General features: G+C 41.1%; 1 protein-coding gene across 1 annotated transcript; it reads right to left on the bottom strand.

Moving 5' to 3' along the window:
- Positions 1-418: 418 nt before the first annotated feature.
- Positions 419-25,430, bottom strand: LOC110175822 (monocarboxylate transporter 1-like). The gene is made up of 5 exons (XM_020942036.2): positions 25,238-25,430; positions 8,616-8,919; positions 5,596-5,739; positions 4,131-4,922; positions 419-3,359 (listed from the first exon to the last, which is right to left on the bottom strand). Exons 2-5 carry the CDS (start codon positions 8,830-8,832, stop codon positions 3,076-3,078), a joined length of 1,437 nt encoding a protein of 478 aa, XP_020797695.1. The 5' UTR covers positions 8,833-8,919; positions 25,238-25,430; the 3' UTR covers positions 419-3,075.

Genomic DNA, 25,430 nt, shown 5'->3' with positions numbered 1-25,430 from the left:
GATGGCACCGATTGGCATGGCAGCTGCGCTTCTGTCAGTGTGCCCCAGGGCAGCTGTGGCTACAATAGTATCTTACCATCACCAGGTATAGAGTGAATGAATAATGCTGAATAATGCTGTGTAAAGTGTCTTTGGGGACAGAAAATGTCCATGAAAGTGCTATATAAATAAAGACTTACTTACTTACATTGCCTAGTATGAATGTGGTGTTAGTGGTGGTTTGAGAGGCTGATGGTGCAGATTGGCAGCCACACTTCAGTCACTCTGCCCCAGGGCAGCTGTGGCCACAATAGTACTTACACCATTGTGTGTGGAGTGAAGGAATACAGCTTGATATTGTAGAGACTATGAGCTTTATTTTTAAAGCTGCAACCTTTGTCATGAGTGTGAGGTGTAGTGGGTCAAAAGAAGAGGCCGCTTTGGTTTTCTTCAAAAACCTTTACTTCAGTTCAGTCTTATAAAGACATAGAAAACAAACATTTGTTCATTTGAGCTAAAATGAGTTGCAGCATTTAACAGTACAGTACCGTTCAACACCCTGCACTAGACCAACATTCATCTTCAATTAGAATTCTTAATTCACAAACAGCTATACTGCATTAACTTTAGAAAAGGCTTCAGAAGGTTTAACTTTAGAATGACTTTGGGGCACAAACACTGAAACCCTCTCCAATTATACATGAACTTATTTGCAGTTAAAAAGGCACACTAAGGAACTTTTCCAGTGGTCCCCATGGAAATAGTTTTGCTTTTCGTGGAATGTGTCACAGTATGATATTCAGTGTATTTAGTAGGTGATGGAATCGGACCAAGATACAGAGCAGATCTGTGGAGAGGCGACCCTGCTCAGTGTGAATATGACTTTTAAAAGGGACTTTTGAGCAGAAACACCTGGGCTAGAATAAAAGCAACATGGAACAGTTAAATGCCACACTGTGGAACAATCCAGTAAAAGCAAAACTATTTCCGTGAAACAGGCAGGTGGTGGACCCTCTTACAGAAAAGTTAGTTTGCCTTTAAATACTGCAAAAAAGGTGCTTTCAATATTTGTCTTGGGAGGGGAGTAAGAATTTTGGTCATTGATATAATCCTTTAAAACAAATGCTAAAATTTAAGCAATTTACATTGACATGAAAACTCAAAAACACCGTTACAAAAATATATTGAAAGGTGTGATTAAACTCAACACAGCTGAAGCAAAGTATTAGAGCATTTTCCAGTTTCATTCAAAAGTACACAAAACATATTAAAGATACTAGACAATGGTTACAGTTTCTCATTCACACGAGCGTCAGCTGACAGTATCATGTTCAACGTCTATACTGGCAAAAAAGTTCCAGAGTGTAGCTTTATTTTGCATCATTGTGATCAAGACTTGAACAAAGAAACAATTGTGATTTTTCTGTGATTCTGTTATTACCCACCAAAAATGTAGTTTATAATTTAAAACAATTTGATGAATCATGAACTAAAAATAAAATGTTAATAAAAATTCATACTCTTGTCAGTACAAAATATGGCTAAACAGTGATGATGATTTCATGGGAAATGCATTTGTCACCAATTAAAATGTGAAATTTCACATACACTGTAAAAAATATATCTACACAGGTTGAAATTACTTGAAATTCGTAACCTTTGCACTGTGGAAAAAAAATTACTAAGGTAATTAAGATCTAGACATTTATTTGACTAGTCCCAGTTTTGTGCAAAATTTTGTCTATTTTGATAAAATTACCCAAAAAAAAAAGAAAAATCAAGTGATTGAAACACTTCATTATAATGTAATTTCATTAAAAATGTGGTTACAGACTGAACTGTTATGAAATACTAAAATCTAGCTGCAAACAAACAAGATTAATACATAATATGTTCAATCATTCAGAAAACAAAATACACTAAAAATACAATATGTTCAGACGTCTAAAGTTGAATAGTAGCCTACACTGTAAAAATAAAGTCCCATCACGATTGGCTGTGAAGAAAACTAGCACCATCACTTTGAGACCATGAAACTAAAACTGAACATGCTTTTGTTCAAATCATTTGTTCATTTGAAAAACCTAAAACAAAACAAAAATCTCCCATTATTTGAAGCAGGTTTTGTGCATATGAAACTTCAGGTAGCTCAAGTCGACCCTGAGAGAAACGCCTCCTACTACTGACATCAGCAGACCGTCAAATGGTCTCACCACAGACACACGGATAAGGTCAAAGACAGTAGAAAAGTGTATTACAAGTGATTTCTGTGGATATCGAAACAGATTTGATCATAATTATCCCATTAAAAGATGAGCTGACGTGGCCTCGTACCAGAACATTGAAATGAGCACAGATGCAAGTCTGTGTTTAAAGACACACTTTACAAGTTTACAGGTGGAGGACTCATTACGTACTAGTCCACCTCGAGACACTATTGCTTTACCTGGAATGTTCCGCAGTTTGGCATTAAACTTCTCCATATATACTTGTATAGCTAGATGGAGACAAGATCTGTGGAGATAAACCTGCTCATAGAAAGAATGAAGAAGGTTTTTCAAGGTTGTTGAATACTAAAACAAATTGAATAAATGTAAGGTGGATGAGTTTCATGCCATCTTGTGAAACATCTCCATGGAGACGAGCAGGTAGCTGACCCACAAGGGAAACGTTACGCAGTACACCTTTAAAATTAGGTCAGATATGCCAGTGCCCTCTAGATGTCACTATTGCCTTGGTTAAAATGCACAGAATTCAACAATGTGAAAACTGTAGTTATTCATGTGATAGAAAAGTACCTGTATGTCAGATGCCCTCCCTGTGTCTCCATAGGGTCTTGTTCTGTATAAAAGCTGCTGACCCTGTAGTTTTAGACCTTTACAAACATCATCGTAAATGCATCTTTAGATTTCAATCTTCTCTCAAACGCCAACACTCCTGGACGTGTTTAAAAATGCACATTGTGAACTGAATCTTAAAAACACACTGCAAATCTTATTGCAAAACTTGTCAGAAAAAAAATTGCAATCAGATTTTTTTTTTTTTTGTACAAAATCGTGTGAGCTTTGTGGTGAAAGAGTCTGAAATAGTCTTAGTTTAAACAGTGTCTTCGTCCATTCTGGCCACATCTTCTAACGTCACCGCGGCAGGTGTGGCCTTCTCTTCGTCGGTGGACTTGACTGGAGACGCGGGGGGTAACATGGCTTCGCACTCGTCTTTCGGGTGTTCCTTCTCTCTCTTCTCCTCCTCCTTCTTCTCTTTATCCAGGAGCCTGTAGTTGATTCCCATTCCCACAAACAGGATGACGCTGGCGACGATGAGGATGATGCCGGAGGAGACGTAGGTGTAGTCGTAGTGTTTGTAGTAATTATAGAAGCTGCCTGTGAAATGGAGAGACGAGAAAAGTGAATATTAGAAACAAGTTTAAGTCCATGTTGATCTGGGGAACTTTGTGTAGGCAATATGTAACTCTTCTGGTGAAGGTTGGCAAAGCATCATGGAGATAAGGAAGTGTCTACCTTCACCCAGAACATTTACATTATTATTAGTAGTAGTATTTGTTTAAATGTAATGTTTTTAAGTTGGCTCAGTTTGTGTTGAAAGCCTGGGACCTCCGTAAGAGGACACTTTATGTTTGATGTGTGATCTGTCTGCTTCTTGTTTTATGTGTCTTATAAGTCCATGTGGGCTGGGCACCAACTAAATGGTGCATGACAGTAAATAAGTAAAATAAACTAAACTAAAAACTAAACACATTCATCAAAAGGTGTAATTTTGTCTAGGGGTGAGCAAAAATATTGACATATTGATATATTTTATCGTTTAATGTGATGAGTGAGTATTTTTTGGTATGTTTTACTAGATTATTTTGATACAGTGCTTACTTGTTTAGAGGACGGAAACTCGTTTGTCACACATTTAACATTTTCACAGTTTTTCGATTAAAATGTTTGTGGTTCATATGAACTTTGCACAAGAAGTGATTCAATAAAGATTTTTGGTATCACAGCCACGATTTTGCCATTATTTTTATTGAATAGTATCGAATCGATTTGAAATATGGTACTGAATCAAAAGCTCACTGTATCGAGATATGTATTGTATCGCCAACTTCTTAATGATGCCAGCCTTAGTTTTGTCCCTGTCCTTACCTGTGAGTGGGGGTCCGAGCAGCACAGGACCACACTCCACAATGGTGACCAGCCCCACGGCCGAAGAAAACCTCTGCGCCCCCACCAGGTCCATGAGGGTCTCAAACAGCACCGCGCTGAGCCAGCCGAACGCAAAGCCGAAGAAGATGGCGTAGATCACAAACCCTGTGTAATCTGTGGACATCGGCGCCAATACGTGACACACGCCATTGTACAGGACCGCTGCAGCGAAGAAGTACTGCACCCGCGGGCGCACCCATTTGGTGTTGGCGACTATACCCATGGACGGACGGGCGACCATGTCCACGAACGCCAAAATGGAGAGCAAAAAGGCAGCCTTTTCTTTGCTGATGTCTTTGCTTTTGGCATAGTTCGAGAGGAAGACCAGAGGAGCAAAAAGTCCAAAAAACATGACCACATTTCCAGATAAGTACAACAGGAACCCTCTGTGTTTGAACAAGGTGAGATCAATGAAGGAGTTGATGGTTTGGAGAACAGTCTTCTTCTCTTTCTTGCTCTCCACGTCGTCTTTGGGGGCGGGTGGTTGAGGTTTAGGTCCGATGGGGCGCATAAGGGACCCAGCCACGCAGCAGTTCAGCAGAAGCCCCCCCAGAATGAGGAAGCTGCCCCTCCACCCGAAGGCGTCGTACAGCCAGGAGTTCAGGGGAGCGAGGGTGGACAGGAACACCGGGCTGCCCGCCATGGCGATGCCGTTGGCAATGGGGCGACGTTTGTAGAAGTATTTACCGATCATGGTCAGGGCGGGGTTTAGGTTAAAGGCCAGGCCCAAACCTGAGGAGAGAGAGAGAGAGAGATTTAACAAGATGCAATCTCATGACATTAAACTATGGAGATCCCACTACGCTGTAAACTGAGCTGGAGGACAAGTCCAAATACTCTGGTGGTGTTTAACTTATGAACCATAAACCAGGTCAATAAATGTGCAGCCTGACAGTTTGTGTTTCATGTAAATAGGGTCAGTAATTAGAGTTTAAACATCATCCGTGTGAGGCACAAACTAAGAATGAAAACAAAAATCACAATGGACAATCTATAAATAAAAAGAACACAGTATTTTTTTTTTTTTTCTGATTAAGTTAATATCTTTTCATTAACCTCATTACAATATTCAGACATTATGACAAATCATCAGAAGTGAGCTCCACTGTGCCTCTAAATGTCTTGGTGTGAGTTTAAATATTGCACAAGATGTAAATGAACTGTAAGGTTCAAAACACAAAAGTGCCGAACTATCATCTTAAAAAAAAGTCTTCCTTTTATTTTTATCAGCTCTATAGCACTCTTTTTGTTATAGTTTTTATTATAAACAATGTATTCTAATTTTGAATCTCTAAAAACACTTTCTGCTGCACAGACACAGGGAGAACAGTCATCAGGGTCATGTGAACACTCTTGATATTTTTGAAACCTGTAACATGAACAGAACAGTGGTATAACTCTGTACCTCCTATGACTCCAATGAAGAAGTAGAGTTGTTCCACAGTGTTACAGAAGGAGGCGGCGATGAGCCCAGAGCCGGCCAGGCACCCCCCGACCATAATGATGGGTCTGCTGCCAAAACGGTTCACCAGGATACTGCTGATCGGACCTGAGACCACAGAGAGAGAAAGGCAATCAGTCAATGAAACCAATTTAAATCTTTTAGGCATTTTCAATAAAAGTCACATTCTGTTCCATTTCTTACACATTCAGCAGTCATCATGAAACATGAAGCTGCATTTAAACTCGTGTATTTAAGAAAACGTCATCACTTTCTGGTGGAGCATACCACCTGCTCGTTCTCTTCCTTTGCATAGAATGTTCCACAATATGGCATTAACCTGATCCAACTCCATGGAGATAAGCAGGATGAAATCACCAACATCTCTAATTCTGTCACTAATTCATTTGAGAACGAGGAGTTACAGTTACAACATGCCACCAGAAGATGGAGCTGTGACACTATGCATTTCCATTTACAAGGACAAAGAGTGATTGTGAAAGAGTTACAAAGAAAGCTGTGTAGAAGAAAAAAGGAAATTAAAAAAAACACACGAGAAGCATTCTTTAGGCTGCTTTATACACCAGGAAATGCTCTGGGTGAAAAAGTATGTGCTCGAACTCAAAATGGGATAAATAAAGACATGTCTGAGAACAATCAACTCTACAGTGGATCTAGAGCCAGACAAACCTCAGTGAATACAAAGTGCACTGCCCACAGGCCCGAGCAGAGGCAGAGGGTTCAGCAGGTTTGCATCAAACTGGGTTGTCAAAAGTATCGAAAATCAGATCCTAATTGATACTGAAAGTTTAGTGTCGATACTAGATACTTGTTTGAGCAGGTATCAATACTAAAAAAGTCCCATTCACTGGACAGAACTTTTATTAAGTATTTTCAGAATATAATCTCTCCTAGCAGGAAACTTCAGTCGTGAATTATTCATCGATAAAATTTGTCCAAGTGTAAAAGTCGATTTTTACATTGTCATTTTGAGTACTAGGACTGCGATACAGGCAGGGTGTCATGTGTTCTGTAATGATAACACACACACACACACACACACACCTGACAGATGAGAAGAACCCTACAGATCTGGCAACACACACAGATTTCACACTCCAGCTCCACATTCTTATTGACTGAAGTTTGAACTATATTTGGACAGATTCCTTTTCAAGGTAAAGAGAATCCAGTGGCTGAGTGGCCAGCACTCTCACCTCACAGCAACGAGGTTCTAGGTTTGACTCCCAGGCCTTTCTGTGTGGGGTTTGCATGTTCTCCCTGTGTCTGGGTAAGTTTCCTCCATCAACCCAAAACATGCACAACAGGACAAATCCTCCAGTCTAACATGTGTTTGTGTGTTGTGTGTTACAGTTATTCAGTGCTTTTGTATTCGTCCCTATTCGAATAAACCAAATAAATAAATGCGTTCGTCCTGACCAAGAGCAGCTCAAGATCTGGAGATGGGTCCCAGTGCTCTGACAGCTTTAACCCAGACACACTGAAGGATGGGTCAAATGCAGAGGGCACATTTCCATGACAGGAAAAATGAATCTACCTTAACTTGACTATTTAATATTTTATAATGATAGGTCTTCAGTCCCCGGTCGGCCCCAGGTTCATGTGGAGTTTGTTTTGGAGCAGAGGTGCACACTCAGCAGACTGCGCTCCTTCACTTCCTTTGGGCGGGTCATGTGACTGGCTCAGTGCTCTGTTATGGAACTGGATCCTGCAGTACAGGATACAGCTACGGCACTGGACACTCCTATGGACGTGCTCAGAGCTGCACTATTCACACTTAACTACCCAAGCACAACAAGTGCACAAACAGGCATCTGACCCACCCTCTAATTGTTTCTATGACGACCTGTTTCGTCACACATGACTCAGCAGTGGGACTTTTCATGGGCTTCTGCACATTTACTTTACTATGAAATCTACTGAGTCATTGCTCACTACAGGATGATGACGTCAAGTCCTTTTCCCCAAACTGAAACACCTATTTGTTCAGAATGGAAATGTGGTCTTGCATCATAACTAGTTACTGCAAAGGTGAATAATAATGGAATATATCCAATTTCAATTTACCTGACAAAAAACACCACAACAAAACTTTACTGTAATCACATATTTGCAACACTATCTTAATAGTACTGCCATTTTAATGTCTTATTCTTATTCTGTTTCATTCATCTTTTGGGTCAAATGCTCCTGTGGGGACATTAAAGTGTTCTGAGACATTATTACCCATTTCTTTATGTTTTGGTTCTCAAGATGATCTAATCAGAAACACAGAAGCAGACGAACATGACTCATTTGGGTTTCCAGTTTCAATGGTGATCTCCAGCTGCTTTAAACCTAAAATGCCTCTCTCTGATCTGAATGGTCTTTACCTAAACCCCAGCCGCCGCAGCCACCAGTGCTCGAGAAGGAGAAACACTTGTAACCGTCCTCTACCTTCAGGTTCAGACACTGGCAGCACACGCTGAGCTGTGCTCACAGGCTCCAGTCACTTCATTTCATACAGACACAGAGTGAAGTGGGTGGATGTTTGCTGCTCTGATACTAAACTGATGTAATCTAATCTGAAGTCTTTTCTCATATAAAAATACAGATCCCAGAGGAGAATAAAACAACAAAGTGCACAGGGAAATAATGTAGGACATGTTATTCTCCACTTTCAGCTTCTTACTCAAACAGGGACAGTAACAGAAGTGGTCACACAGACTTGAAGTTTTAAGCCAGATGCATCATTGTGATGTGGTTGTGACAGGAAGGGCAAATGTGTTATGTGCAGCCAGTGTTGTCAAGACATCGAAATGTCTAACAATTTCATTATTAAGGAAATGGCTCAATACTGATTTCAATACCCGGTTTCTAGTTTCTAGTTTCCAGTTACTGTGAGGATAGTGGACACGTGCTCAACTCACTGCACCACAATAACCCCAACTCTTCCTCCATTTCAATCAGTGACCAGTGCTCACCTCCGGCGTACATGACCGCCAGCATGATGGAGGAGATCCACGACACCTGACTGGGCGTGGCGTCAAAAATGGCTTCTATCTCCTTGAAGAAGACCGTGATGGATTTGGGGAAAGCGTAGGAGAAGCCGATGGAGATGAAGGCTCCCACCACCACGGCCCAACCCCACCCGCCCTCAGGGGGGGTGTACCCGACCGGCCCGCCCACTGCAGGAGGCATGCTCTCTGGGGTGGAGGAGAGATGAGGAGGGGGAGGTCTGGAGCAGAAGAGGTAGATGAAGAGGAGGAGAGGGTCTCACAGCAGCACCTGGAGAAACAAAAACATAGTAAATAGTACAATTTAATGAAAGACAGAAGTTTAGAATGGGTTGTCGTCCCTCTCACAGATGGTACAGATATATTTTCCAGGCAGAAAGTAGAATTAGTTTGACCATTTTTGTTCAGATTATTTTTAGACCATATAAACTCTTGTACTGCAGTTAGGATGCTCAGAATTCATGAGCAAGTGAGGAATCATTTTGGACCACTGCAAACTGTTTCAAATGAAGTTTTTTTTTGGAGACAATGTCAGGTGGCTCTCCTTGAACAGAACGCTCAGTGGTGTGGCCTGTACAGAGCCGCTCTCCTTAAGCCCTTTGCCCTGTAGGCTCTGCTGTTCCTGGTGCAGAAGGGTACAGCCTCACACAGAAGAATATGACTGTGTATTTATAACCTGCACATGGAACGCACATGTGGAGCTGTAAACTGCGAGGGAGGACGCTATGCTCCGGTTAAGAATAGGGAGGGTCTGAGTTGGCCTCAGTGATTGGAGAAAAGAAATCTAATGGCAGTGATATTACAATGGGGTTGGGTTATATTCAATCTTAAAAGGGAAAAGTCCCCATAAAGCTGACTGTTGTTGTAACAGGAAGTTGACTCCAGTGAATACTAACAGCAGACATACTGTGCTTGTGTCTGCTCTATAGTTCTAATACCTGTGGATCATTCAGTTTTAATTTGACACAAAACAATTTAAAACAAATGCAGTGACGTTTTAGAAAACTGCAGTGCCCAGCAGGAGCTGACGTCGCCTTAAACGTCATGACAAAGCGCCGCCTGCTGTGGCCCTCCTGTAGAGCTGCACATCATGGCAGCAAGCCGCAATTTTTTTCTTCATTTGTACCAAAATGACTCCACAACATTGCCAAATCCTACCTATATGGAAATCCAAACAATAATTAGAGAACAAAGTAAGTACAGAACAGGCTTGTGCACCGATCTGGGCACTGACAAAATGAGGGTTGATCGGCACAATGTCTTGAAAATAAGTTTAAAGATGACCCAAACACACATGAATCACTGCAAATACAACTTCAGAGGGTCAATGAGAAGGAAACTAGTAGATTTCTATCCATATCAATTGCCACAAATGTTGTAGTAAAGGTCTATTAACTTCATTTTTGTAAAAAAAAATTATAAAACTATTACACGTTTATGTAACATTCAGCCATATTTTAGCCTCTTCTGTTTCCATAGCTCCTCAGGAGGCTGTTGGAAAAGACAAATGTGATTCACTGAGACAGTCTGGGATCGACACATGGACAGTTGGACACAGACGGGAAGCAGAGCACAACTAAATATTGGTGCCAAATATCATAGGCTTAAATTGTAATATTTGACTGACCAATATCTCGGAAACTCACAGACAGTGGCGTTGAAATCCCACCCACCCCTAGTTAAAGAGCATGACTTGATTTTTACCGTTTTAAAAATGTGAAAAGCGACTTGTTCATCCAGAATTATTCTTTTACATTCTGGCCATCCTTTATAAGCACTTTCCACAACTTTCAGAGATCAGAGCAGAGTTTCACAGTCATGGTAATGCTCACAACTAGCATGCTAAAAACACACTTACTGATTATCAGACTATGAAATCCTTAGTAATTCTTTGTAAAAGATGCAGGCAGTGCACAGAGGACCTTTGACCTGCTTATACAATCTATCTGTACTGAGGCAAGATGAAATTTGCTTAACTATGGAAAAAAAATCCGGTCCATGCCCTTTAATAATCAAATAGACCACTGAGTGTGTGGAGGGCTATGTTCATGAGCAGAGTCCAGGTCGTGCTGTGGACTCTGAGCCTGTTTACAGCAGCTCTCTCTCCTTTTATGGACAGATACAGAAGGCTGCATCAGCTCTGCACAGGAGCTCTGATGGAATTCTAAAGCAATACATGAGCTTCACGCTGTGGAAACAGAGCTCCAAGACCCTAGCAACACTTCAAAACAAAATTTGTCGGTTGAATGGAAAAGTGTCCTTTGAATGACTCCTTCCACATTTGAAATATTTTCTTTTAGCCCAAGGACAAGAGAAACCAGGATTACAGGTTTAAAAAGGGCGTCAAACTGATTTTTCCCCATGTATTTGAGATTTAAGTCTGCCCTGCCCCAATACTCAGGAAGTGTACATTAGCATGCTAGTTGCTAGTCTTTATAAGAGACCAGAGCAGAATAAAGTCATTGTGGTAAATAATTAGGATGCTGCAAGTTTTGAAGACAGCTGAGCTGCGCTGTACCCAAATCTGACTGAAACTGCCCTGATGCATAACGAGGAGTACAGCAGCTGTTTGTCTTCATGGACATGTTGGTTTTTTGCATCGTGAACTACTATAGTGACCAAAAATGACGTTTACAACTATCAGAGACCAGAGTGAGTAAGAGTTTTGCTGTCACAACAAAAGAATGAACAGAAAGCCTTTTATTGTCAATATACACATGCACAATCCACACTACACTGGCGGCACGGTGGCTGAGTGGCTAGCACTCATGCCTCACAGCAAGAAGGTTCTGGGTTCGATCCCTGGGTCGCCCAGGCCTTTCTGTGTGGAGTTTGCATGTTTCTCCCCGTGTCTGGATGGGTTTCCTCCGGGTGCTCCGGTTTCCCCCATCAACCCAAAACATGCTCCAGGTCTCCATAAAACAGTTGATAGTCAAGGTCAGTTAAATACAATCAATTCAATCATTGTGTATTTAAGCAAGACACTTCACCCACATTGCCTAGTATGAAAGTGGTGAGTGTTGGTGGTGGTGGTCGGAGGGACCGATGGCGCCAAGTGACATGGCAGCTGCGCCTCTGTCAGTGTGCCCCAGGGCAGCTGTGGCTACAATAGTAGTTTACCATCACCAGGGTATAGAGTGAATGAATAATGCTGAGTAAAGCGTCTTTGGGGACAGAAAATGTCTATGAAAGCGCTATATAAATAAAGACTTACTTACTATACACAACAAGATTAAAAGCAACGCACCCCCCCCCCAAAAAAAAGAACAAATAAAAGAGTAAATAGGTACATAAGTAGTAGTGCAAGACAAAAAAAACTCACTGCACTGTATTAAATATTGCATGACAGGTGGATGGAAGTAGAACAGGGGATCGAGGAATAGTAACGTGGGTCAGTCAATATTAACTAGCATGCTAACATGCACATATTTTAACCTCAAGAGCTGCTTACACAATACATCTATACTGGGCCAAAAGTGAGAATAAAACTCTCTGAAACCATAACAAAATGATGCTCTTACAACTGGGGTCAGTGGTGGTGAAGTATGGATACTTTTCCTTGTGCCTTTTTTGACTATTTTTAAAACATCTGTAGTTCTGCATCTTTGAGCGTGAACTTAAAAGCTCCAGATTTCACTTTTCTGATATGTTCTACAGGTTTCCTCATCACTAAAAGATCTGGAGTTGTGTTTTGTTTCATTCACATATGTTTATCACACAAACCCTGGATATTTAAGGGTGAGTTCTTCTCTCAAACTAAAACCACATCACAAGGTCATGTGGTGATACAGGAAGTGCTCCACTGTGTTTTTCACTAGAATCATTTGGAAGATTTGAGTCGTCAACTTGCCAACCTCTTAACAAAAATGTACGAATGAAACAAAACACAAGTCCAGGTTTGTTTTTGAGGAGGTAACATTATAACATTACTTTAAGCTCACAAGAGTCCATTTTGTGCAGCACGGGACCCTTAAGCAGGGATAAAGTGTAGTAAACATGCAGTGTGTCACACGTTTGCAGTCTGATACTGCTGCACATCAATTTGGCCTCAGGACAATTATTGTTCCACCTTATTAAATTTAAAAACTCATGATTCAACTTTTCCACAGCCTCAGCCCTGGTTCAGCCCTGGTTCAGCAGCACTCTCCTCTAGTGTGTGTGTGTTTTGGCCCTGAGAGACTGAGGCCATGTAAGGAGAGCCCCACGATCAGCTGATGTCACAGGCGCAGCACACACAGTCATGTACAGACCAGATCCACACTGGACTTTCAACTGATCACTGGAGAACTGCCAATCCAAAAACGTGTATTTGATGTGCCCTTGTTTTCTCATGTTCTGTCCTCTTTCTCCTGTACTAAGATAAAACTCTATTGCACTATGTTTGTCTTGGTTAGTTCAGACTAAGGCTGAAATACAAAAAAGGAGAGGAAAGATCAGGCGACGTAAATATTTAAAAACAAACTAGAAAACCGCTTCTGCTCCACTTAAGTTTTTTTTAGAACAGTGACACAACGAGATAAAACAGATGGATGCTACAGGAATTCATGTTGGGTTAGGGTTGTCAAAAATATCTAAAAGCAATATTGAAACTAGCTCCTCATTTGAACAAGTATCGAAACTAAAAAAAAGTCCTATTCACAGGATAGAAATAAACCTTTCCTGCATAGTTTTTGAATGATGTAGAGCTGTATCAGAACAAGTAGAAGAGCACATAGACTAGTAAACACACATGGACCAACATGAACCTACTGGAGCACTGAGCATTACACACATATATAAGACACATGGGAATCGAAAAGACACTTCTACCATTTAATGCAGAAAATCACATTCTATTGTCATTCAACACTGGTAATTTCCTGCATGTTTGAATAAGATTATATTAGTTCCAGTATTGGTATTGGCAGATATCGGTTCATTTTTTCCGATATCTTATTGACTGATGTGACTTTGATATTCTAAACCGTTTTATTTTTTTATTTTTTTTGACACTGTCCCAGTTTGTCTCTGTGCAACAGTCTTTTTGCCTCATGTAGGAGTGTGCAAAAATATCGATATATCGATATATTGTATTGTCTAATGTGATGACACAGTATCAATATATCACCAAGAGTATTTTTTGCTATATTTTACTCAATTATTTTGTTACAGCTACAGTTTTGTTGTTTGTTCAAAGGAAGGAAACTCGTTTATGCGACACATTTGACATTTTCATTGTTTTGATGAGTAAAATGTGTCTTTCATATGAACTTTGCACTAGAAGTGGTTTAACAAAGACTTTTAGTGTCACAGCCATGATTTAGCCTGTATTTTTTTATTGAACTGTATCGAATCGATTTGAGATATATTGGATCGAACTGAAAGTGCACTGTATCGTATCGTGGCCTATGTATCCAGGCATGTATCGTATCGGCAGCTTCTTAATGATACCAGCCCTAGTCTCATGAGGAACTCTGGAAACACAAAATATAGTGATAGGCCACACCAAACGGAGCTGTATCTCGACCTGGACTTGAAGCACGATATATTGCTACAGAGATAATACTGAAACTACATTATTGCACTGACACAAACAGGATTATTCCAATAAACACATTTTTAAATAGACAGGATCATTAAAAGGCCTGAGCTGCAACTAAATAAACAGCAGAAAAAGCCATAAAAGTGATTTATACTCAAATTTAACTTAAATCCTGCGTTATTACATAAAAAGGGCACAAATCTTCTCCCTAGTTTAAAGAAAGCCCCAAAATATAAAGTTCCATCTGTCATATGTTGAATGATAAGTCCATGTAGTAATCCAAAAACATTCATTTTGTCTGAAGTTTGTCAAGAGTTTCACAAGTGTCACTGGTGCTACAGACAAAACACTGCACTGTCTTTAAAAAGAACCCAACAAGTTAAAGTCCATGTACTTTTTATCGTGACAGGCCTATCGGTATCGGCTCGGTCCTTACAGGCCCTTCCCTCGTTATAATCCTGTCAAAAGCTCATTAAACTTGATGACATAACATAATAAAATGTGGGCAGCCTTACCCAGTTTGAATGGAGCAGCTGATACAGTTATTTAAAACAACAAAAGAGGAACAACATGAGCGCACCGGGACATTACACAGAACAGGGTGCGCCTTCTCAAATGTTACACACTTCACAGTTACTAGTACTTACAAGTGTGTACATGTTTGATTAGCATACACGTAGTAGTTTGCATATGACCTCCTTTTAGTATAAGCCAGCATTAGCCAATATGTGTGATTTTGTGACAGGATGCGACAGAGCTTTCTTATTTCACACTCAAAGAAAATATGTTTGAGTAAGGAGCTCAGGGCCCTCCCGCAAATGGACCAGAGCCTTTCAAACAGCACTGACATTTGAGAGACTGAAATCTGAGCTGCTAAATTAATCCAAGAACACATTTCAAAACATGTTTGTTGAGGGTTAGCAGCTTTTACACAGAATAAACAAAAACCATGGACACAGGCAGAGCATCTGACACCCAGGGACAATTGGGTCTCAAAGATGACATTAAATGACCTAAATAACTGTTATTCTATACTATTCATAATCACTATGGATATAAGGGTTTAATTCTGGAAACTAGGGTTGTACTGAAAATCAAATACTCATGGATAGAGGTGTGCAAACATACTGAAATCTCGATATATCGTATCGTTTAATGTGATGATACAGTATCGATATCGATGCAGCAGCCCATGATATATCACCAAGAGGATTTTGTAGTATATTTTACTCTATTATTTCGTTACAGCTACAGTTTTGTTGTTTGTTTAGAGGAAGGAAACTCGTTTATGCAACACATTTGACATTTTCACTGTTTTCATGATTAAAATGTTTGTTTCACATGAACTTTGCACAAGAAGTGGTTTAATAAAGACTAAGTATCACAGTCATGATTTAGCCTGTATGTTTTATTGAACTGTATCGATGGTTGTTATGTTTCCGTGGACAGTGGCGCATGGAGGTTTTACTGCTCCAGTCAAATGAAGCTCACTGAGGCTGCAGTTGGAGGCAATTTTAGACAAGCTCCATATTCGGAAAGGAGCTGATTTAGTGACTGTAGTGCCCTGACTCCCTGCGCTGTGTACCTGAAGTGCCCCTGTCTGTGTTTTATAAAATGGAAGAAAATCTAATAGAAAATGGAGCTCCATCAACATGGAAAAATATCTTTTTTCCCCATATGGCCCAGACCTAGGGTCAAACGCAGAGGAAAAATCTCACTATCAGATGTAGAATCAGTCATTTTTATCTAATGGTCAATGATCATCGTGGGTGTTTTTAATGAGCTCTACAGCCTGTCCTCTGAGAAAAACACTGGGACTGGACTGATGCAGTCTCCTGTTCACTTTAGTAACCCAATAATTAAAATTGATTGTTTCTAATTTCATAACATAATATCTGTCACGTGTGGAACGAGCTGCAGAGTTGAGGTGGACCCTCCCGTCCACACTGACCTTTACAGGTGTTGACAAGCTGCATTCAGCCACAGTATCTTTGATATGAACAACAAACTAACTATGGTATTATGATACTGTGAGAGAGGGGGACGGAGGGAGGGATGGAGGGAGAGAGAATGTGAAAGAGGGAAAAAGACTGGGGGAGAGTGGGGAGAGAAAGAGATGAAGAAAATGAGATATGGAAGGAGAGAGGATTTGAGGGGGGAGAAGGGGGAGGGGGTATTGATGGGATAGAGGGGGAGAAATAAAAGAGGAGAGCGAGAGAGGAAGAGGGAAAGAAGGTGTGAAAGAGCGAGAGAGGGGGAGGGTGAGTAGTTGTTTGCTGGACTCAGAGTAGGAAGCAGAAACCCGAGAAGGTGTCAGAGTTGGACTGAGCTCAGATCCTCGGCTCTTCAGACTCTCAGATCCTCGGAGTCTGACAGTTACATAAAGTCACATTTACTACAGTGAGTCTGGGTAATGTCCAACCAGGCCTCCAGCACTGAGCTTCTCAAACTGTGGTCCTGGTACTAGCACCAAAAACTTCTATTCCTGATGTCACTCATGGGGGTTGTCAAAAGTCCCAAATCACATACCAACTGATACTTAAACTGGTATTGAAACTAAACAGTCATTGAAGCAGGTCTCAATACTAAAAGTCCCACTGACAGGACACACGTGAACTTTTCCTCAGCAGCTTTTGAATGATCTTGAGCTGCATCACAACAAGTAGAAAAGCACATGGCAACACAATGAAAGTAGGATTTTGTGATCAAATGGGCAAAAATGTGTATTATAAAATTAATTATATAAATGAGTATAAACACAGATATCAAAAGCTGTATCAAGTCTATTTTTAGCATTAAAATAGAGTTTGAGTTGGTGACATTTGTACTAAAACAACCTGAAATACTGAGGGGGCAGGGGAAACTTCTCCCTTCCCCACCCTCTGCTGTGTACTTGAAAGAGCAGAACATAACACGTTGCTAAACAGCCACGTACTGTACACTCTGAAAACATGGGGCCCCAATAAAGCCTCTCATGATTGAGTCATGAAACATTAAATATATCCACCCAGGGCCCCAAAGACAGTATTTACAGAGAGGGGCCCTTAAGTGAAAACACAGGCTCTTCAAAAACAGGTAGGTGCCAGAGTCTCCAAGTTTATTGTCTGAACCATATTTTCTTTAGGACCCTGTAGGACCCAGGCCCCTCCTAAAGCTGCAGGAGGCTGAGGGGCCCTGGGCTGGTCTTATCAGGGCCCCAAAGGAATCCAGGATGGGCCATGGTCCTACAGATAATCATTAACTCTGAAGGATGAAAACCACTGCACTGACTCCAAAACAGGACTAAACCAAAGTCCTTGTGTTAGAGTTTTACTCCAGGACTTTATCATGGAAAACAACAAACACAAACCCAAAGCAGCAGGGAAACACCACGGGATTATTCATCATGATTTGTCTTCGTCTCTTTTGTGTTCTCTACTTTATTCAGTCAGTCCATAAGATACTTTTGTAGCCACAGCCGTCCTGGGGCAGAGTGATGGAAGTGAGGAAGCACAACACTCTCACCACATTCAAAACCTATGAAACATGAAAGGGCCCCCACCCAGGGCCCCAAAGACAGCATCTACGGAGAAGGCCCCTGAAGTGAAAACACACGCTCTTCAAAAAGGTACAGGGGCCCATAATCTCCAGCAGGTTTAGGATGGGCCAGGTCCAAAAGAAACAAACTGTTTTTGGACAATAAACTCAAAGTGCGCTCGTAGCATGCTAGTTGAACAGTGCTTTTAAACTCATCAGGGTGAATGACAGAAATGCTCAGGATGCACAAGGAAAGTGAAGAGTAACTCTGGACTCACTGACACATCTTTTTATCATCATGTGAAACTAGAGCATGAGTACTACAGTTTTAGTTTTTTTTTTTTGGGGGGGGGGGGGGGGGAGTCTGGGGAATTGAAATGTCGTTTGAGGTCATCTGAGGAGCACAAATCATCACAGTCCCAGAGAAACGGCTCAAAAATGAGACATCAATGAGTCCATTCATTCAGAAACATGTGCCTCTGCACACAGGCACAAGCCCACAGCTACACTACCTGAACATGACTCTGCAAAAAAGAAAATGTTGTTTTTGCATTTTTAACCACTAGGGCTGTTGGCCTTTAGTCGATTAATCGGTCGATGGAGCCTTGGGTGACCAAAATTTGCATTACTCCACTATTTTCATTTAGAAATTAGGGATTTCTATGGGACAGCAGCAGACAGAAGTGACTGATCTGAAGATTTGGCATTTCTCTGTAAAAAGGCAGATGAATCTCAAGATTCACAAGTTGAATCTGCCTTTATATAAATACATTGTTTCTTAGTATTTTTTTTCTGCAGAAATAGTGGTTTTCTGCTGCAGGTGCAGTCTTGTGAGTGTTGTTTGGTTTGAGATAAATCAATGTGCAGAACATATTTTAAGTTGACTTCAGCAGCTGTGACACCTCATCCATCCTGTTCATCACTAAAGTGGTATAAAAAATGTTCATCTTTCCAGTTGACAGCTTTTTGAAACATTTTGTCAAGAGTGCTTAGACTGTATTTCTGATTAAAATAAGAAATAAATCACCCTCATTTGTCACCAGTAGGGTTTGAAAATTTGCTTTTAAGTTGCAAACACACACACACACACACACACGCACACACACACACACACACACACACACACACACACACACACACACACACACGCACACAATCAACCAGGAACAACATGTTTTAAATAGCAAGTCCATCTATGGATGCATTCATGCTTCCTAAACTGAACCCATTTTAGTCCTGGTATGGACTTGTATGAACCTGTTCTAGGTTTAGTCTGGGGTCTAGGGTCTAGGGTCTAGGGTCTAGGGTCTAGGGTCTAGGGTCTAGGGTCTAGGGTCTAGTCCTGCTGAAGGTGCAAGTGTGAGCAGAGACTTAATCTGTGCAAACGTGTCAAATAAAGATTAAACCAGTCCTTAAATTGAGTCCTTTCAGCTCCTGTAGATTTTTTGCAGTGTTTCAACATGAAGGTAATTCCAGCAGGTTACAACACTGTTCCACCCCCAGTGATTTACTGTGGAATTATGGGTTTTAAAGAGCAACCATTTCTGTCTGTAAAGATAAGCACATTTAAACCGTTACAGGAGCTTTAACGTGTAATACTGGAGTAACAACAAGTACATTTATGGGGAAGTGTGACTTATGCAGCATTAAAAACATACCTGCATGTATCTGGTTTATTTTATTGGCAATACTATTACTGCCTTAAAAAGAATATGATAAAACAGGGGGCAGTGGTCCAGAGTTATTCCTCACTCACCTTCTGAGCATCCAAATTATTCACTATAACTTTATGAGCACTTTTCACACAATGTTCGTGACTACTAGCATGCTATGCACACTTCCTGATAATTCTTTATAAATTAGACACAGACCTCAAGAGCTGTACGTACAGTATATATTCTTATATGTATATAATAATATGAGTACATAAAAGTATATGAAATACACAATATATCTGTACTGCACAAGACAAATTCTGCTCAAGTACAAGGGAAAACTGTGGTCCAGCCTCTTTAATATGGCCTTTCATTTGTGTAGCACCTCTCAAGATTCTCAAACCACTTTAGTTTATTTCCTACACTCAACAGTAAACTGCAACAGTAGCCACAGCTGCCCTGGGAAACACTGACAGAAGTGAGGCCACCAATCTGCTCCATTGGCCCCAAAAACACACTACTTTCAAACACAGGCTGTGTGTGTGTGGAGGTGAATAAAGCAGATTGTACCTCCAGTCAAATGGTGATTGATTCAATTGTGTTTAATCTTCCAATCCAAATAACAAACACAAAGTATTGAACACAAACACCTCAGCTCACCTTATATTGTGCTCTGTGTAATCCTGGCCTCATGTGCAGCCCCACTGAGGCTGTTTAAGGCCATTTTCCACATTCAAACTTAAAGAGCTTTGTACAGCTTTAACATATTAGACGCACTCGTAATGACAAACTGAAAACGCGCGGGGCTGAATTCCAGCGTTTTTATGGACAAACAAACACGAACAAAACACCGCACAGAAAACAACAAATGACTCTTCAGTTCCACAATCATCACTTTAACTGTGTCATATGAACTGATAACACCAAACATTTAGACAGCCATGTTTAGCATTTGAAAATGTTATATTCACAGAAAACAACATTCAAATATTTAATAAGTTTCACTTTCGTTTTTGATGCTCTGAGAGCAAAGGGCTCTCCACACTTAATCACTCCCCCTTCAGAGCGAACACATGTCAGTGAGTGAGTATTCCACTAATGAAAGTACTGCAGTGAACACTGCATCAGGTTTGTCGCGGTGTTGTGTACAGTTTTGTGTCATGTTTGTGTATATTTATGGAGGATTGTGTTGTGGGAGCATGGATGATGTGGGCTTGTGGACAGAGCGTTGGACAGACTTTTATTGATAAGGAGGGTTTAAATAGAGCCTGGGAGAGATCACTGAAATACTGAAACATGTATGGATAAGATCTAACACCTCTTCAGGCCTGGTTTTGATGAGGGAACAATGATAAAACATGGAAAAAAGCTCCAAAACACTGCTTACAGTGTATTTTTAAACATATCATTTGAGAGAAATCTGAATTGCAAAACTAATCCAAGAACCTTGTGTGTTTAAGAACATGTTTGTAGAAGTCTCAACTCCAGGGTTAGCAGCTTTTACACAGGATAAGTCTCCATGGAGACACAGGGGCATTTAGTGGTTTGCAGATTACCTTAAATTACCCTACAGTGAATAGAGTCTCCTGCTCTGTCTGTGTGAATGACATCAGCTCATTCATATCTCTGTTTTACCTGCTCTGTCTCCTGTTATAATGTGGTATACGACTTTTCACACTTGCACTAGCTAAACCATGCATGCTGCTTCCTGTTGGCAGCTGAGCGTTCCCCCTGTGGCCTCAGCAGGGCTCTGCACACACTTATGTAACAGGAAATATGTCAGGGCAGAGGAGAAGGGGCACCGAGCCTGTAAGCGTGTCCGTGATGGGAGACAGTTTAATGGGTGAAAGGGTGGCATAGCTTGTTTAAAACATGTGAGTCTGAGATAAGTGATAGGGCAGCACCAGATCTCCAAATCAAAATGAAACCACTGTTTCACTTGGTTTCATTTTCTAATCGCAAAGATGGAATTATTTTAAAATGGTGTTCTATGAAAAACTACACTCCCCAGCTTCCTACTGAACTGACCTCCCTGTAGTGTAGATTTCTACAAACATGGATTCTAGTTCTTATCAGGTCATATTTCAGTCTTCTCTTCAATGCTCCTCTCAACTCTGCCTGGTGTTTCTGATGGAGGGTTTGTCACCACCTGTACATAACATTGCCTTGTTTGGAATGTTCCACAGTATGGTATTAAACTTTATAGTATGTTTCCTTATGGTGTAGGCTATTAATTTAGTGAAATAATAAATGTTCTGTAATACTTGGGATTCTTGGATTATTTTAGCAGTTCATCTTTCAGTCTTCGCTCAAACATTAATGCTCCTTTTTAAATCACACACCGAAAAGACTCTTGATTGTTACACTACAAATTTGAATTTCAAGAAAAGTCCATAAAAGTTTTTCCCGCTATGTTCTTCTAACCACACCACACCATCTGCAGATGAACTAGAGACATGTGACCAGCCCACTGCCCCATTCCAAACACACCAGAAACTCTTTGCTCTTCTCAAAAAGTCTACCACAAGAATAATACCACCAAACTTCAACTGCACTGTGCAACTTTTCTCAAATAGGCTCTGCCACCTTCTTGTCTTCGTGGAGATGTCACCGCTTTGCTTGAGATGTTCCACAGTATGGCATTAAACGTATCCACCCCACAAGGCCAAAAAATTACTGGTCGGATCCTTAAGAGAGGCGCCATTGCTTACTGCAAAATACAGGTTCTTTCATGTAGTTTTAGTTACACAAAATACCTGTAATTATAGTACAAGGTTAATGCCATACTGTGGAACATCCCAAGTTACATAATGTACCTTCAAGTTTCACTGAGAAGGTTTCATTGAGAAGGACCTGAATGGTTGTGCGTCCTCAGTGACCCGACCGTGTGAACTGAATCTTAAACTGGCTGGGTCGGTTTGGAGAGGCAGGACTGAGCATGTGCAGAGCAGAGAGGGCACTACACTTTCATTTGAATGTTAAATACAGATGTTAATGAAGCGACGCAGACCTCTCTCCGGGGGGCACGCTGGGCGGGACGGAGCGTCTGAGAGGTCGGGTTTACGTGACAACAAATCGTTACATCTGAGCCGGAGGACAGGTCAGAACTCTCAGGTGGAATGTGCTTGTTTAACTGTGAGATTGCAGATTTGTTGACCTAGTTTACAGTTAATTTCTCTGTCATTACTGCACCCATCTACAGAAAGCAAAAACTGGCACAAAGTTCAACATATTCTGTCAGTGTAAATAAGCAAAAGTGAAATTACGTTTACACAACAGCTTCAGAAAGTGGTGCCAACACTCAATCTTGAAGACGTGACTTATCAAATGAAAGCACTTAAAACGACTTTAAAGCTATGAAATCTAGTCCATGTTGGTCAAAACCTTGAGTTAAATCCTAATTTAGTTCCATTATAGTTAAGAAGACTCAGTTGAACTAGTCCTGGTTAGTTAAGAGTTCTGTACTTTAAACGTGTCATCATTAAGACCTGTTTCACACCTGCTTTACAGTTCATTTCTCTGTAATTACTGCGTCCATCTACGGGAAACAAAAACAAAGTTCAACATCTTCTGTCGGTGGAAATAAGCAAAAGTGAAATTACGTTTACACAACAGCTTCAGAAAGTGGTGCCATCACTCAATCTTGAAGATGTGACTTATCAAATGAAAGTGCTTGAAACTACTTTAAAGCTATGAAAACTAGTCCATGTTGGTCTAAACCACAGGAGTCAAACATACGGCCCGGGGGTCAGATCCGGTCCTCCAAGACCTTCAATCTGACCCTCGGCTGATTTTCTACTAAAATATTTGAATGATATTTTCTATTAAAATATAGTTAATTTTCTGCGGTGCTGAGCAGAGCAGCATCTCCAGAGCCTCTGTACGTGGCCCCTCCCACCAGAGCAGCACAAATGAAGACTTGTCTCTTAAGAGCGTTTAGAAAAGGACGATCGCTTTGACTGTGACTGTGAAGTTTCAGGTTGTTCATAATATTATAATATTTTGTAAAAGAAAGAGTTCATCAATTAAAAAAGATTTCTGTAATAGATTTGTGTTTCTCTGCACAAATATTTGAACTTATTGTTATTTTTGGGGTTTATATGTCATGAGTTTTCTGATCCGGCCCCTTTGGGATCAGAGTAGGTTGGATACGGCCCCCGGACCAAAATGAGTTTGACACCCCTAGTCTAAACCTTGAGTTAAATCCTAGTTTATTTCCATTATGGTTAAGAAGAGCCAGTTGAACTAGTCCTGGTTAGTTAAGAGTTCTGTACTTTAAACATGTCATCATTAAGACCTGTTTCTGGCCTGGTTTACAGTTCATTTCTCTGTAATTACTGCGTCCATCTACAGAAAACAAAAACTGGCAAAGTTCAGCATCTTCTGTCACTGTAAATGAGCAAAAGTGAAATTATGTTTACACAACAACTTCAGAACGTTGTACCATCAAAGCTATGAAATCTAGTCCACGTTGGTCTAAACCTTGAGTTAAATCCTAGTTTAGTTCCATTATGTTTACGAAGAGCCAGTTGAACTAGTCCTGGTTAGTTAAGAGTTCTGTACTTTAAACGTGTCATCATTAAGACCGGTTTCTGACCTGGTTTAGTTCTAATTGAATCCTAATTTAACCACCTGACTCACATTTACATAGATGAATGAATACACTGCTTCTCTGCCCAGAATGAATCACCAACATCCTCTTGAGGCTGGCACGATTGCGCACGTACTTTGAGCACGTAGTAAACGTAGCCTGGACGAGTGGGTTTGGTACGGCAACAGTACGCTCCTCATTCATCTCAATGTCGCTCAGGTCACGTTGCCTTTTCTGCAGAGTGAAGGACAGGAGCGGCGTTTGACCTTCCAGCGACTATCTATGATTAGACAGACATTTCTTCCATAGCGCCACGTGTATTAATAGAATTAGACAATACAGCGACGCTTTCCAACATGCCACAGCGTCAGGCATCTTTACACAATAGTGTACACCTGATTTTCTAACCATTTACGGTACTACGTGTCGGCTAAATGGTAGTTAAATTACGTTCGGAGTAGTCAAATCCAGTTCCAGGAAAGCAGTGGGAGACGTGTCATGACCATTTCTGAGCGCAGTGAATTACGATCATTTTAGAGGCACTCCGCGTTGAAAACAACACAAAACCAGTCACCTTCACCTTTTCACGTGTGCGAAAAATGACTCAACAGGAGCGTAGCGCGTTACGTCTGTTGAAGTGACCTACGTCAGCAGCGTGAACCACAAACAGATGGGAACGGCACAGAACAAAAAAACGGGGTACAGTACAAAATTGACAATGGGAAAGTCCTGGTTTAGTCCAGAGTTAGACCAGGTTTAGTTCGAGTTTGGTTCTGGTCAAGACTTCATTCAAACCGCGGTTTGGCCATGCGTTCTTCCTTGTTCACACTATTGATGATATTGGCAAATTTGTGGGGGGAAAACGGGGAGAAAAACAGCAGGATAGAAAACAATAGAGTCCTGGTTCAGACCTGGATCAGACCTGGTTTAGACCCGGCTTAGTTCTGTTAGACTCCAGTTCATTCAAACACGTTTCGCCACGCGCCCTTGGAACTAAATATGGAGAAAAAAAAAAAAGCGAGACAGACAACGCGAGAGTGCTGGTTTTGACCCGGGTCAGATCTGGTTTAGACCTGGCTCAAATTCTGGTTTAGTCCTGGTAGTATAGCCACGTGAAAAAGGCAAGATAGCGGGATAAATACGCGGTACAAACTGGTAACACGGCGCAGCAGGACTTGGAAGATACCAGGCTAATTACCCGTCACCCCACGCCTCATGTGCCCTCATTGAATCCACCCCCCCAAAAAACCATCTCCGTTGCGTGGAAATGCCGTGTTCCTCTTTGTGTGGTGAGGCAGAAACGTACCGTATGTCCGGGGTTCGTGTGCGTAAAAAGCTTCGGTCCTGGGTTCGGGTTCGTTGGCTTGGACCGCGTTTGGCGCTGACAATGGCAGTGTGCAGCAGAGACTGGAGCGCAGGGTACCGGACCACCGCACTAAAGCTGCGGGAGGGATGGGACGATGTAACGATGACACGCTCGGCTCCACGCATGCGCACAC

This window comes from Boleophthalmus pectinirostris, unplaced genomic scaffold (genome assembly GCF_026225935.1).
Source record: "Boleophthalmus pectinirostris isolate CB_2022bp ecotype Guang Dong unplaced genomic scaffold, ASM2622593v1 HiC_scaffold_8, whole genome shotgun sequence".
Classification (NCBI taxonomy): domain Eukaryota; kingdom Metazoa; phylum Chordata; class Actinopteri; order Gobiiformes; family Gobiidae; genus Boleophthalmus; species Boleophthalmus pectinirostris.
Note: the sequence above shows the minus strand (reverse complement) of the source record. Positions and strands in the feature narration are given on the sequence as shown.

Excerpts from the sequence above, each read along its gene's own strand:
- LOC110175822 (XM_020942036.2), bottom strand. The coding sequence starts at position 8,832 with ATGCCTCCTGCAGTGGGCGGGCCGGTCGGGTACACCCCCCCTGAGGGC. Across the intron at positions 5,740-8,615 it reads GGCGGTCATGTACGCCGGAG|GTCCGATCAGCAGTATCCTG; the intron begins GTGAGCACTGGT and ends CTGTGGTCTCAG. Across the intron at positions 4,923-5,595 it reads CTTCATTGGAGTCATAGGAG|GTTTGGGCCTGGCCTTTAAC; the intron begins GTACAGAGTTAT and ends CTCTCTCCTCAG.